General features: G+C 39.1%; 1 protein-coding gene across 1 annotated transcript; it reads left to right on the top strand.

Annotated features, from left to right (window-relative positions):
- Window positions 1–280: 280 nt before the first annotated feature.
- LOC148079102 (BCL2/adenovirus E1B 19 kDa protein-interacting protein 3) lies at window positions 281–12,990 on the top strand. The gene is made up of 6 exons (XM_087792354.1): window positions 281–338; window positions 7,532–7,679; window positions 7,743–7,824; window positions 8,621–8,694; window positions 11,062–11,205; window positions 12,706–12,990. Exons 1-6 carry the CDS (start codon window positions 296–298, stop codon window positions 12,752–12,754), a joined length of 540 nt encoding a protein of 179 aa, XP_087648480.1. The 5' UTR covers window positions 281–295; the 3' UTR covers window positions 12,755–12,990.
- The last annotated feature ends 2,648 nt before the right edge of the window (window positions 12,991–15,638 follow it).

Below are 15,638 nucleotides of genomic sequence, written 5' to 3'. Positions count from 1 at the left end.
GATCCTCCCTCGGGCACAGATTCTCTCCGAAGCTCCAGGAACTCCGAGGAGGGTGAGGGAGGGTGAATGAGGGTGAGGAGGGTGAGGGAGGGTGAGGAGGGTAAGGGAGGGTGAGGAGGGTGAGGAGGGTGAGGGAGGGTGAGGATGGAGAGGAGGGTGAGGGAGGGAGTGAGATTACCGCTCAGTGTCCGGTGTTTTTCTTCCGCCACAAGACAACCAAGTGTCCTCCAGAGAAGAAGATCCTCCCTCGGGCTCAGATTCTCTCCGAAGCTCCAGGAACTCCGGGCGTCCACGCATGTCTCTGTCCGCCTCTCAGACGCCCGAGGACGGACTCTGCGGTGAGTGAAGCCGTGTGACGTCACGGTGATGATCAGAGAAACATGGTGTCATTGTTGTTGCCAGCGACGACTGTTAAGTGGATCCTGCGACTCACCTGCTTGTTTCTCTCTAAGCCAATTAGGAGGCAGAGCTTTGCTGACGTTTATAGCTGCAGTTGTTCAGCGCTTTGCAAACATGTTCTACGCGTGGATTTATATAGAGATTAAACCCATTAGACCTCGTTGTCTTTTAACCTTTTTCAATTCATCCTGTTTTTTCATTATCTCGAGGATCAGCTGTAGCTGTTAGCTTGTAGTATTATCCAGTACTTGACTCTGGTGTTGTGATAGTGTAGTAACAAGTATATATGTGTAGTATTGTGGAGTACTTGACTCTGGTGTTGTGAGAGTGTAGTAACAAGTATATATGTGTAGTATTATCCAGTACTTGACTCTGGTGTTGTGATAGTGTAGTAACAAGTATATATGTGTAGTATTGTGGAGTTCTTGACTCTGGTGTTGTGATAGTGTAGTAACAAGTATATATGTGTAGTATTGTCCAGTACTTGACTCTGGTGTTGTGATAGTGTAGTAACAAGTATATATGTGTGGTATTGTGGAGTACTTGACTCTGGTGTTGTGATAGTGTAGTAACAAGTATATATGTGTAGTATTGTGGAGTACTTGACTCTGGTGTTGTGAGAGTGTAGTAACAAGTATATATGTGTAGTATTGTGGAGTACTTGACTCTGGTGTTGTGATAGTGTAGTAACAAGTATATATGTGTAGTATTGTGGAGTACTTGACTCTGGTGTTGTGATAGTGTAGTAACAAGGATATATGTGTAGTATTGTCCAGTACTTGACTCTGGTGTTGTGATAGTGTAGTAACAAGTATATATGTGTAGTATTGTGGAGTACTTGACTCTGGTGTTGTGATAGTGTAGCAACAAGTATATATGTGTAGTATTGTCCAGTACTTGACTCTGGTGTTGTGATAGTGTAGTAACAAGTATATATGTGTAGTATTGACCAGTACTCGACTCGTTGTGATAGTGTAGTAACAAGGATGTGTTATACATTTGTTATAAGTGTGTTATAAGTCTGTTACAAAGTGTGTTGTAAAGTGTGTTATAAAATGTGTTATAAAGTGTGTTATAAAGTGTGTTATACGTGTTTCATAAGTGTGTTATTCCTGTGTCATAACTGTGTTATGAATGTTGTGTCCATGGTAACATTATGAGGCCGCGACTGGTCTTAGATCTTACGTCACATCTCTGCTGCAGAACAACAAGGATGACGACACACTTTCTTCTCCTCTAGCTCTGCCCTCTCACCTGTGTTGATCACCTGTGTTCCTCACTCTCCCCTGTGTTTACCACCTGTGTTTATCACCTGTGTCTATCACCTGTGTCGCTCACCTGTGTCTATCACCTGTGTCTATCACCTGTGTCTACCACCTGTGTCGCTCACCTGTGTCTATCACCTGTGTCGCTCACCTGTGTCTATCACCTGTGTCGCTCACCTGTGTCGCTCCCCTGTGTCGCTCCCCTGTGTCTATCACCTCTGTCTATCACCTGTGTCGCTCACCTGTGTCTATCACCTGTGTCTATCACCTGTGTCGCTCACCTGTGTCGCTCCCCTGTGTCGCTCACCTGTGTCTATCACCTCTGTCTATCACCTGTGTCGCTCACCTATGTTTATCACCTGTGTTGCTCACCTGTGTTCCTCACCCGTGTTGCTAACCTCTGCTGCTCACCTGTGTCGCTCACCTGTGTTTATCACCTGTGTCGCTCACCTGTGTTTATCACCTGTGTCGCTCACCTATGTTTATCACCTGTGTTTATCACCTGTGTTTATCACCTGTGTCGCTCAGCTGTGTTTATTACCTGTGTCGCTCACCTGTGTCGCTCACCTATGTTTATCACCTGTGTTTCTCACCTGTGTTCCTCACCCGTGTTGCTAACCTCTGCTGCTCACCTGTGTCGCTCACCTGTGTTTATCACCTGTGTCGCTCACCTGTGTTTATCACCTGTGTCGCTCACCTATGTTTATCACCTGTGTCGCTCAGCTATGTTTATTACCTGTGTCGCTCACCTGTGTCACTCACCTGTGTTGCTCACCTGTGTTGCTCACCTGTGTTGCTCACCTCTGCTGCTCACCTCTGCTGCTCACCTGTGTCGCTCACCTGTGTTTATCACCTGTGTCGCTCACCTATGTTTATCACCTGTGTTTATCACCTGTGTTCCTCACCCGTGTTGCTAACCTCTGCTGCTCATCTGTGCTGCTCATCTGTGTCGCTCACCTGTGTCGCTCACCTGTGTTTATCACCTGTGTCGCTCAGCTGTGTTTATTACCTGTGTCGCTCACCTGTGTCGCTCACCTGTGTCACTCACCTGTGTTTATCACTTGTGTCGCTCAGCTGTGTTGTTAACCTCTGCTGCTCATCTGTGCTGCTCATCTGTGCTGCTCACCTGTGTCGCTCACCTGTGTCATTCACCTCTGTTCCTCACCTGTTGCTCACCTGTGTCGCTCACCCGTGTCGCTCAACCATGCTGCTCACCTGTGTCGTTCACCTCTGTTCCTCACCTGTGTCGCTCACCTGTGTTTATCAGCTGTGTTGCTAACCTCTGCTGCTCATCTGTGCAGCTCACCCGTGTCGCTCACTCGTGTTCCTCACCTGTGTCGCTCACCTGTGTCGCTCACTTGTGTCGCTCACCTGTGCTTATCACCTGTGTCGCTCACCTGTGTTTATCACCTGTGTCGCTCAGCTGTGTTGCTAACCTCTGCTGCTCATCTGTGTCGCTCACACGTGTTCCTCAACTGTGTTGCTCACCTGTGTTCCTAACCTCTGTCGCTCACCTGTGTCGTTCACCTGTGTTTATCATCTGTGCTGCTCATCTGTGTCGCTAACCTGTGTTTATCACCTGTGTCGCTCACTTGTGTCGCTCACCTGTGTTTATCACCTTTGTCGCTCAGCTGTGTTTATTACCTGTGTCGCTCAGCTGTGTTTATCACCTGTGTCGCTCACTTGTGTCGCTCACCTGTGTTTATCACCTGTGTCGCTCAGCTGTGTTTATTACCTGTGTCGCTCAGCTGTGTTTATCACCTGTGTCGCTCAGCTGTGTTTATTACCTGTGTCGCTCAGCTGTGTTTATCACCTGTGTCGCTCAGCTGTGTTGCTAACCTCTGCTGCTCATCTGTGCTGCTCACCTGTGTCATACACCTGTGTCGCTCACTCGTGTTCCTCAACTGTGTTGCTCACCTGTGTTCCTAACCTCTGTCGCTCACCTGTGTCGTTCACCTCTGTTCCTCACCTGTGTCGCTCACCTGTGTCGCTCACTTGTGTCGCTCACCTGTGTTTATCACCTGTGTCGCTCACTTGTGTCGCTCACCTGTGTTTATCACCTGTGTCGCTCACCTGTGTCGTACACCTGTGTTTATCACCTGTGTCGCTCACCTGTGTCGCTCACCTGTGTCACTCACCTGTGTTTATCACTTGTGTCGCTCAGCTGTGTTGCTAACCTGTGTCACTCACCTGTGTTGCTCACCTGTGTTTATCACCTATGCCGCTCACCTGTGTCGCTCACCTGTGTTTATCACCTATGCCGCTCACCTGTGTCGCTTACCTGTGTTTATCACCTGTGTTTTTCACCTGTGTCGCTCACCTGTGTTTATCACCTGTGTTTATCACCTGTGTCGTTCACCTGTGTTTATCACCTGTGTTTATCACCTGTGTTTATCACCTGTGTCACTCACCTGTGTTTATTACCTGTGTCGCTCACCTGTGTTTATCACCTATGCCGCTCACCTGTGTCGCTCACCTGTGTTTATCACCTATGCCGCTCACCTGTGTCGCTCACCTGTGTTTATCACCTATGCCGCTCACCTGTGTCGCTCACCTGTGTTTATCACCTGTGTTTTTCACCTGTGTCGCTCACCTGTGTTTATCACCTGTGTTTATCACCTGTGTCGTTCACCTGTGTTTATCACCTGTGTCGCTCACCTGTGTTTATCACCTGTGTCGTTCACCTGTGTTTATCACCTGTGTCGCTCACCTGTGTTTATCACCTGTGTCGCTCACCTGTGTTTATCACCTGTGTTCCTCACCTGTGTTTATCACCTGTGTCGCTCACCTGTGTTTATCACCTGTGTCGCTCACCTGTGTTTATCACCTGGTCTCCACTCATGATGCTGCCTGTGGTCAGAGGAACACGATAGGAGGACGTGAGGTTAATCTCTGACAGAAATAAGACGTTACATAAGCTGTGAGCACGAGTCCTGACTGGCGTTGTTGTCATGTTCGTGGACCTGATGAACCTCATTGATGCTGTATGTGTTCACAGCTCATTGATGAAGTGTGTGTGTGTGTGTGTGTGTGTATGTGTGTGTGTGTGTGTGTGTGTGTGTGTGTGTGTGTGTGTGTGTGTGTGACCAGAGCGATCATGAGCGATTGAAGCTGACGCCAGAACCAGGAAATCTAAAGTTGCATTAAAATAAAAAAAATAATAAAAACTTTTCTATAAAAAACATGTTTATTGAAGTCTAGGAAAATATTGATATACTTTAATATCCTGACATTTTTTTTCATTCTTGATATTCGGTTCATCAGGGTTTTTTTGGTTTACATTTTGTAAATCACATGTATTTTAATTAACTTTTATTGTTTTTTATATTTGAATACATTGTTTGTACATTGTCAAATTTTTATTTATTTATATTTTACAATTAAAATTCAAATAATCACAGTTTGTTTTTTTTTCTTTTTTGATTGCAATTGAACCTCTGGCTGCTAGATGGTATTAGGTATTTTACAATTAATATACAAATGTCAGCAGTCATTTAATCCTCCACAGCTAAATCACAACACCAGAGTCAAGTACTGGACAATACTACACATATATACTTGTTACTACACTATCACAACACCAGAGTCAAGTACTGGACAATACTACACATATATACTTGTTACTACACTATCACAACACCAGAGTCAAGTACTGGACAATACTACACATATATACTTGTTACTACACTATCACAACACCAGTCAAGTACTGGACAATACTACACATATATACTTGTTACTACACTATCACAACACCAGAGTCAAGTACTGGACAATACTACACATATATCCTTGTTACTACACTATCATAACACCAGAGTCAAGTACTGGACAATACTACACATATATACTTGTTACTACACTATCACAACACCAGAGTCAAGTACTCAACAATACTACATATATACTTGTTACTACACTATCACAACACCAGAGTCAAGTACTGGACAATACTACACATATATACTTGTTACTACACTATCACAACACCAGAGTCAAGTACTCAACAATACTACATATATACTTGTTACTACACTATCACAACACCAGAGTCAAGTACTGGACAATACTACACATATATACTTGTTACTACACTATCACAACACCAGAGTCAAGTACTCAACAATACTACAAGTATACTTGTTACTACACTATCACAACACCAGAGTCAAATACTCAACAATACTACATATATACTTGTTACTACACTATCACAACACCAGAGTCAAGTACTGGACAATACTACACATATATACTTGTTACTACACTATCACAACACCAGAGTCAAGTACTGGAGAATACTACACATATATACTTGTTACTACACTATCACAACACCAGAGTCAAGTACTTGACAATACTACACATATATACTTGTTACTACACTATCACAACACCAGAGTCAAGTACTGGACAATACTACACATATATACTTGTTACTACACTATCACAACACCAGTCAAGTACTGGACAATACTACACATATATACTTGTTACTACACTATCACAACACCAGAGTCAAGTACTGGACAATACTACACATATATCCTTGTTACTACACTATCATAACACCAGAGTCAAGTACTGGACAATACTACACATATATACTTGTTACTACACTATCACAACACCAGAGTCAAGTACTCAACAATACTACATATATACTTGTTACTACACTATCACAACACCAGAGTCAAGTACTGGACAATACTACACATATATACTTGTTACTACACTATCACAACACCAGAGTCAAGTACTCAACAATACTACATATATACGTGTTACTACACTATCACAACACCAGAGTCAAGTACTGGACAATACTACACATATATACTTGTTACTACACTATCACAACACCAGAGTCAAGTACTCAACAATACTACAAGTATACGTGTTACTACACTATCACAACACCAGAGTCAAATACTCAACAATACTACATATATACTTGTTACTACACTATCACAACACCAGAGTCAAGTACTGGACAATACTACACATATATACTTGTTACTACACTATCACAACACCAGAGTCAAGTACTGGAGAATACTACACATATATACTTGTTACTACACTATCACAACACCAGAGTCAAGTACTTGACAATACTACACATATATACTTGTTACTACACTATCACAACACCAGAGTCAAGTACTGGACAATACTACACATATATACTTGTTACTACACTATCACAACACCAGAGTCAAGTACTGGACAATACTACACATATATACGTGTTACTACAGTATCACAACACCAGAGTCAAGTACTGGACAATACTTCACATATATACTTGTTACTACACTATCACAACACCAGAGTCAAGTACTGGACAATACTACACATATATACTTGTTACTACAGTATCACAACACCAGAGACAAGTACTTGATAATACTACAACTACTTCAGGTTCCTGGGTGGAGCTGGTCATAATGTAAAGATGTGTTATTCAGGTTCCTGGGTGAAGCTGGTCATAATGTAAAGAAATGTTATTCAGGTTCCTGGGTGGAGCTGGTCATAATGTAAAGATGTGTTATTCAGGTTCCTGGGTGGAGCTGGTCATAATGTAAAGAAATGTTATTCAGGTTCCTGGGTGGAGCTGGTCATAATGTAAAGATGTGTTATTCAGGTTCCTGGGTGGAGCTGGTCATAATGTAAAGTTGTGTTATTCAGGTTCCTGGGTGGAGCTGGTCATAATGTAAAGATGTTTCATTCAGGTTGCTGGGTGGAGCTGGTCATAATGTAAAGATGTGTTATTCAGGTTCCTGGGTGGAGCTGGTCATAATGTAAAGTTGTGTTATTCAGGTTCCTGGGTGGAGCTGGTCATAATGTAAAGATGTGTTATTCAGGTTCCTGGGTGGAGCTGGAGGACCTGATCGCAGCCGTGAGTCGCAGAGAGAGTCTAAACGCTCCCGACACTCTCTCGACTGCCCTGCAGGGGGAGCTGGAGAGAATCCTGCTGGAGGCTCAGGTGGAGTGTGAGAGGATCCGAGAGAGGTTTGTGTTGTTTGTGTTGTTTGTGCGTGAGTGTGTGTGCGGACTCACACTCGTGTTCTCCAGCCCTCCAGTCGTGGTCACCCCCAAGTCTGCTGGGTCCCCGAGAGGCTCCAGTGAACATGACAGCGACTGCATCACCATCCAGGTACACAACTTTATGTTAGCACCAATGTTGTCGTGATGTGTGTCGTTGTGTGTCCTGCCAGAGACTGGCCTCCTGTCCAGTGTGTCCCCTGCCTCTTGTGAAGACACTGGGTTAGACTCCAGCCCCCCCTGGGACCCCCATAGGAGAATTAGTGGCAGTAATGGATGAATGAAGTTGTGACAAGATTGAAGTTGTGTATATATTTTACATTTATAATTAGAATAAAGTTGTGTGTATATATTTAATGTATTATAAACTTAAAGTTGTGTATATATATTACATTTATTAGAAAATTAAAGATGTGTATATATTTAAAGTTATATATATATATATATAAAATGTATTATAAACTTAAAGTTGTGTATATATTTAAAGTTGTTTATATATTTAAAGTTGTGTATATATATTACATTTATTAGAAAATTAAAGATGTGTATATATTTAACGTTGTGTATATATTTAAAGTTGTATATATATATATATATATATATATATATAAAATGTATTCTAAACGTAAAGTTGTGTATATATTTAAAGTGGTGTATGTATTTAAAGTTTTATATATATATTACATTTATTACAAAATTAAAGTTTTGTATATATTTAAAGTTGTGTATACATTTAAAGTTGTGTATATATATTACATTTATAACAAAATTAAAGTTCTGTATATATTTAAAGTTGGATATTTTTTGACATGTATTAAACATAAATACTGAACTAAAATATAGAGTAGTTTTACTATCAAGGATACTATGATTGTAGTAATATCTACTCACAAGTGTATTCTGCTCAGGAAGACACTGAGCGACGAGTGGACACGGACTGGGTCTGGGACTGGTCCAGTCGACCTGAAAACATGCCTCCGAAGTAAGACTTGTTTCTGTGGAGACAAGATTTTTCATTTATATATTTCCTTAAATAACAGGTTCATTGTTGAGGTTTAAGAAAATATTGATACACTCACACAATGCAATATTTATTTTAACAATACTGTATTATTTATTTTTTTTGTTGAAAAAAATAAGTTTTTATCATTGTTTTTATGGTTTATTTTCCTATAAAATGTTTTTTTTAATAAAATTATTACATTTTCTTAAATACAATTAACATACAAATATTTGCTGCGTTTGTTCATTTTAGTATTGCAATTAAACTTCCGGCCACTGGATTACGTCCTCATCAGCTACAGTAACAGTTAAATCCAGCGAGATCATGTCATTGACTGAGGACGAGAGGATACAGTGACTCTACAGTAGCTTTTAATGATGTTTGGACATATTTTAATTTGAAAACAAATGAAAGCAGTTACGACTTCGTCAAGAGTCATGTGGTCTGTAAATACTACAACACCAGAGTCAAGTACTGGACAATACTACACATATATACTTGTTACTACATCATCACAACACCAGAGTCAAGTACTGGACAACACTACACATATATACTTGTTACTACATCATCACAACACCAGAGTCAAGTACTGGACAATCCTACACGTAAAAACTTGTTACTACAAGTTTTTACTACACATATATACTTGTTACTACATTATCACAACACCAGAGTCAAGTACTGGACAATACTACACATATATACTTGTTACTACATCATCACAACACCAGAGTCAAGTACTGGACAATACTACACGCAAAAACTTGTTACTACAAGTTTTTACTACACATATATACTTGTTACTACATTATCACAACACCAGAGTCAAGTACTGGACAACACTACACATATATACTTGCTACTACACTATCACAACACCAGAGTCAAGTACTGGACAATACTACACCTATATACTTGTTACTAAACTATCACAACACCAGAGTCAAGTTTTGGACAATACTACGCATATATACTTGTTACTACACTATCACAACACCAGAGTCAAGTACTCGACAATACTACACATATATACTTGTTACTAAACTATCACAACACCAGAGTCAAGTTTTGGACAATACTACGCATATATACTTGTTACTACACTATCACAACACCAGAGTCAAGTACTGGACAATACTACACCTATATACTTGTTACTACACTATCGTAACACCAGAGTCAAGTACTGGACAATACTACACATATATACTTGTTACTACACTACCACAACACCAGAGTCTAGTACTCAACAATACTACACATATATCCTTGTTACTACACTATCACAACACCAGAGTCTAGTACTCAACAATACTACACATATATCCTTGTTACTACACTATCACAACACCAGAGTCTAGTACTCAACAATACTACACATATATCCTTGTTACTACACTATCACAACACCGGAGTCTAGTACTCAACAATACTACACATATATCCTTGTTACTACACTATCACAACACCAGAGTCTAGTACTCAACAATACTACACATATATCCTTGTTACTACACTATCACAACACCAGAGTCTAGTACTCAACAATACTACACATATATCCTTGTTACTACACTATCACAGCACCAGAGTCAAGTACTGGACAATACTACAAATATATGCTTGTTACTACACTATCACTTCACCAGAGTCAAGTACTCAACAATACTACACATATTTATTTGTTACTACAGTATCACAACACCAGAGTCAAGTACTGGACAATACTACACATATATACTTGTTACTACACTATCACAACACCAGAGTCAAGTACTCGACAATACTACACATAAAGCCTTGTTACTACACTATCACAACACCAGAGTCAAGTACTCGACGATACTACATATATATATATATATATATATATATATATATACACAGTATGTACTATATATATATATCCTTGTTACTTCACTATCACTATCACTATCAATATCGTATCGTTGACCCAATTATTATCGACTACAGTTATTATTTTAGATCTAATTATTAAAACAAATATTGTGAGTGAATGTTTTTTAAACTGTGAGTTGGCAGTGATACACACTGAGTTCTTTGTTCAACAATACGCTAGTACTTCTACATTTATCCTCGTGGATCGATATCAAGGCATAAACTGGTGGAAGAACCAACGCTTTGGCTGCAAAAGTATCTTCTGTGCGAAGCCGAACGTGAATCATCCAGTGTTTCTCGCGACTGAATCAATATTTGAGCGTTTTAATCTGGGGTTTGTTTGACAGGCTTCGTCTTCACGGCGCGCTTCCTATTTTCTGCTCTCATTAAGTCTGTTTATTTTCTCATCTCCGGATTCCTGCTCTTTCACCCTGGGCTCCGCAGAGAGTTTGTGTTCCAGCACCCGAAGCAGAGCTCGCTGAGCGTCAGGAAGACGGAGGTGATGAAGAGAGGGATCTTCTCCTCAGATGTGCTGCTCGTCCTCGTTCCCTCGCTGCTGGCGTCGCATCTCCTCACGCTCGGCGTCGGGTAAGAGAAACATGAGACGCTTTTTTTCGTCGTTTTTAAAATCCAGCCTTTCAACAGTTTTAGCGGAGACGGTTGCTACGGCAGAGGTCAGAGGTCGCGTGAGATCAGAGTTCTTCAAACTTTGCAGACTTTAATAAAGACTAGTTATTCACTGGTGACATCAGATCAACAGCTCTGTAGGAAGGTGTCAATCAAAGAGAAGTTAATTACATAATTATAACATATTTACAATTAAAAAACATAAAGAATTACAAAGAAATCATCCGAACACTTTTTGAGTTTTGAAACTAAATTCTTCTAATAAATGATAAGTTTGTGTTCTCAGTGTATTATTGGAAGAACATCTGTGTATTAATTAATACATCACCAAAAAGTTACTTTAATCCAAATAAACTATACTTTCTATCACTTTATGTGTCTTTTTATTAAAGGGTGAAAAAAGATGTATTTGTTTTGAAATTGTTTAAAAACTTTAAAGATGGATGGATGGTTGATGGATGATGGATGGATGGATGGATGGATGGATGGATGGATGGATGGATGGATGGATGGATGGATGGATGGATGGATGGATGGATGGATGGATGGATGGATGATGGATGGATGGATGGATGGATGGATGGATGGATGGATGGATGATGGATGGATGGATGATGGATGATGGATGATGGATGATGGATGATGGATGGATGGATGGATGGATGGATGGATGGATGGATGGATGGATGGATGGATGATGGATGGATGATGGATGGATGGATGGATGGATGGATGGATGGATGGATGGATGGATGGATGGATGGATGGATGGATGGATGGATGGATGGATGGATGGATGATGGATGGATGGATGATGGATGATGGATGATGGATGATGGATGGATGGATGGATGGATGGATGGATGGATGGATGGATGGATGGATGGATGGTTGATGGATGGATGATGGATGATGGATGATGGATGGATGGATGGATGGATGATGGATGATGGATGGATGATGGATGATGGATGGATGGATGGATGGATGGATGGATGGATGGATGGATGGATGGATGGATGGATGGATGGATGGGTGGATGGATGGATGGATGGATGGATGGATGGATGGATGGATGGATGGATGGATGGATGGATGGATGGATGGATGGATGGATGGATGGATGGTTGATGGATGGATGATGGATGATGGATGATGGATGGATGGATGGATGGATGATGGATGATGGATGGATGATGGATGATGGATGGATGGATGGATGGATGGATGGATGGATGGATGGATGGATGGATGGATGGATGGATGGATGGATGGATGGATGGATGGATGGATGATGGATGGGTGGATGGATGGATGGATGGATGGATGGATGGATGGATGGATGGATGGATGGATGGATGGATGGATGGATGATGGATGATGGATGGGTGGATGGATGCCTCAGCTTCTATAACTGATCATGAGTGTCTCGTTCATCTCTTTCTTCTCCTTCATCCTCAGGATCTACATAGGAAAACGTTTGGCTGCTTCAACGACCAGTACTCTGTGAGGTACTCCTGGACCGCAGTACTATGTATTCTCTAATATTTCTACAGTCTGTGTTAGTGAGTCTGTGGGGGTCGTAGGGTTGTGGCTTCCATCCCGAGAAGAACAAGGAAAAATAGAAAATAGAATCTTTCAGTAGAACGACTAGAAAACTGTGATCAGAGAACATGAGTCGAGCTGAGAAATAATGTTAATGTTATTTATTTATTTATTAATGAAAGTGTTTTGAACGTTTCTGTGAACGTAGACGAGAGTCTTTTCTATGGAAGTTTATCAGTGACGTCAAAATCTTGATTCATTCTTAAGCATCTCATGTTTTTGTGTTTTCAATCATTTAATTCAATTATTTGTATATTGTGTCTATTAAAGGCTGGATTTTTTTTAATTAAATTAATTAAATATGAATGAATTTTCTTAAACCTATAGTTTGATATTTAATTTCCAATATTTCAAACATATATATATATATATATATATATATATATATATATATTTCTATATTTGTCGTCTTTTAAATTTCAATATAAAAATGTTGGTATAATTGATTTACTATGATTGACTGATTCAAGTTCAATTTAGAAGCTGATTTTTAAAATGTAATTTAAATGTTACTCAATGTTATTTAAGTATTAATTATATATTTTAAATTATTTAATTGATTATTTCGTTATTAAAGGGTTGATTTATGAAATTCAGTCATTTTTATACATTGAAAGTTTGATTTTTTTTTTTTTTTTAATAATTTCATTTAAAAAAAGTTGTTTTCTTTACACATTGAGTTTGATATTCTATTTTTATAATTCAAAATATTGGTTTATAGTAATAATAATAGTAACACCATGATCGACCGAAAGTTAGATCAATTAGCTCGGTGCTCTGTTGGTCATGTCTGGTGACGCTGTATCAATATTGTATCAAAAAGACTACAAATGAAAACATATTGAATTAAAAAAGTAAATTATTGAATTATTGGAATTAGAATATCAAACTGTTTGTGTAAAAAAAAAAGAAAATAATAAAGATATTTATTTATTTAAAACATAAACTAATTTTGAAATATAGAAATGATTTAACTAAATTATTAGAAAAAGTGAAAACTTTCAATAAGTAAAAATATATATACTGTATATATTTATATATATATATATATATATTTAATTATTTATTTTGATGGATGGATGGATGGATGGATGGATGGATGGATGGATGGATGGATTGATGGATGGATATGACACACGTTTGTTTTCCTTTAAAGAACAACAAAACATATATATATATATATATATATATATATATATATATATATATATATATTATTAAATACTAAATGATCTAATCTTCTGATGTCACTAATAAACTTCCATACTTTTTTTTTTCCCATGATGCAATTTTCAAGTTTGACCTTCAACAAAGACAATGATGATGTCATTAAAAACACCTGGAAACATCCGCTGGCTTCTTAATTCCAAATGAATTCTGGCAGAAGTCGTGGCCTCGACACTGACTTCATGCTGCTGCGAACAATGTCAGGAGCTGTTCGGGCGTTTTTCTGTCTGGAATCTTTCACGGGAACCATTGGGAAACAAGCAGGAAAAGGTTTTACAAGCCGGCGCGTCGTTAACAAGTGAACAAACGCGTTTTTATTTATTCAGGAATGGCGACGCTCCGAGTTCCTTCGCGGCTCGTGAAGGTCGTGACCTTTGAGTCGTTCTCCGTCTCCTCGTGATAACGTGCAAGAGCTCCTGAAACCAAGTTTGTTTTTCCTCGTCCTCAGACGTGTTTGATGTGCGGCGTCCTGGCGAGCTTGTGAAAGACTGACGGTGCAACAACAAATGTTGTCTTGGCAGCGACGCACAACCACCTGGTTTCTATTCACAGACGCACACACACGTGTGATGAGGTGTGTGAGCACGACAACACTTCTACACAACCAGCACCAAAATAGAAACTCTCTGTTTTCACAACGATCCATCTTTGCTTTGGATATTTTTTACATGAATTACTTTTAATATATTTAAGAACATTATTTTAAACAGTTGTTTATTTAGTTTTAGTTTTTCAGGTATATTGTTAAATAATATTTAATACTTTCACATCTATTTGAAACTATTACCAAAGTTCATTCACTGGTTATTAGTGAAAATTCACAAGTAACTACAGGACTACAGATCCTGGAATTTACGTCAATTTACTGTCGAAGTTAGTACCTCCCGCCAACAGATGGCGCTGTTTCCAATTCTGAATTTCAGACACATTTTTTTACACTTATTACTTTATAAAGTTGCTCTGAAATCTGGGCGAACGAGAGGTTACGAGAGTCCATTATGACGTGATAATGGCTTCACTCCTCCTCCAGCTGTAATCACGCCCAGCTTTGTTTATACAACGAGTCCCTTGGAGGTGGAGACTGGGATGGATGACAAGCGGTGACAAATCTCCGACCAAAACCTGACCGATCGCAGCAGAGTGGGTGTGGTTATGGTGAAACAAGATTTCATCTCCAGAGACTAAAGATGTATATATTCCATTAATTACCAGATTAAAGTCGTATTAATGTTTATAACAAGAATCAAGTCACACGTGTTCATTACATGATTAAGGTTGTAAATATAACATTTATAAAGTCGTATTTTTGACTACAGCTTAATTACATTTATCATGAGATTAAAGTCGCATATGTTTTTATTTTTATGAGATTAAGGTAAAATAAATGACACTATTTCCATTATTAATGTTGTATAAAATTACCTTTAAAACAAGATAAAAGTTAACTATATTATTTATGTTTATGAACAAATTAAAGTTGTATATAACATTTAGTACAAGAGTATAGTCGTAAATATTGTTAATAACGAGAATAAAATTAGTTATATTATGTTTATTATGAT

The sequence above is a fragment of the Callionymus lyra genome, chromosome 5 (genome assembly GCF_982586985.1).
Source record: "Callionymus lyra chromosome 5, fCalLyr1.hap1.1, whole genome shotgun sequence".
NCBI lineage: Eukaryota > Metazoa > Chordata > Actinopteri > Syngnathiformes > Callionymidae > Callionymus > Callionymus lyra.
Note: the sequence above shows the minus strand (reverse complement) of the source record. Positions and strands in the feature narration are given on the sequence as shown.

Bases quoted from the DNA above. Each gene is read 5' to 3' on its own strand.
- LOC148079102 (XM_087792354.1), top strand. From the start codon at position 296: ATGTCTCTGTCCGCCTCTCAGACGCCCGAGGACGGACTCTGCG. The intron at 7,680-7,742 runs GTTTGTGTTGTT...CGTGTTCTCCAG, and splicing joins TGTGAGAGGATCCGAGAGAG to CCCTCCAGTCGTGGTCACCC. The intron at 11,206-12,705 runs GTAAGAGAAACA...CTTCATCCTCAG, and splicing joins CTCCTCACGCTCGGCGTCGG to GATCTACATAGGAAAACGTT.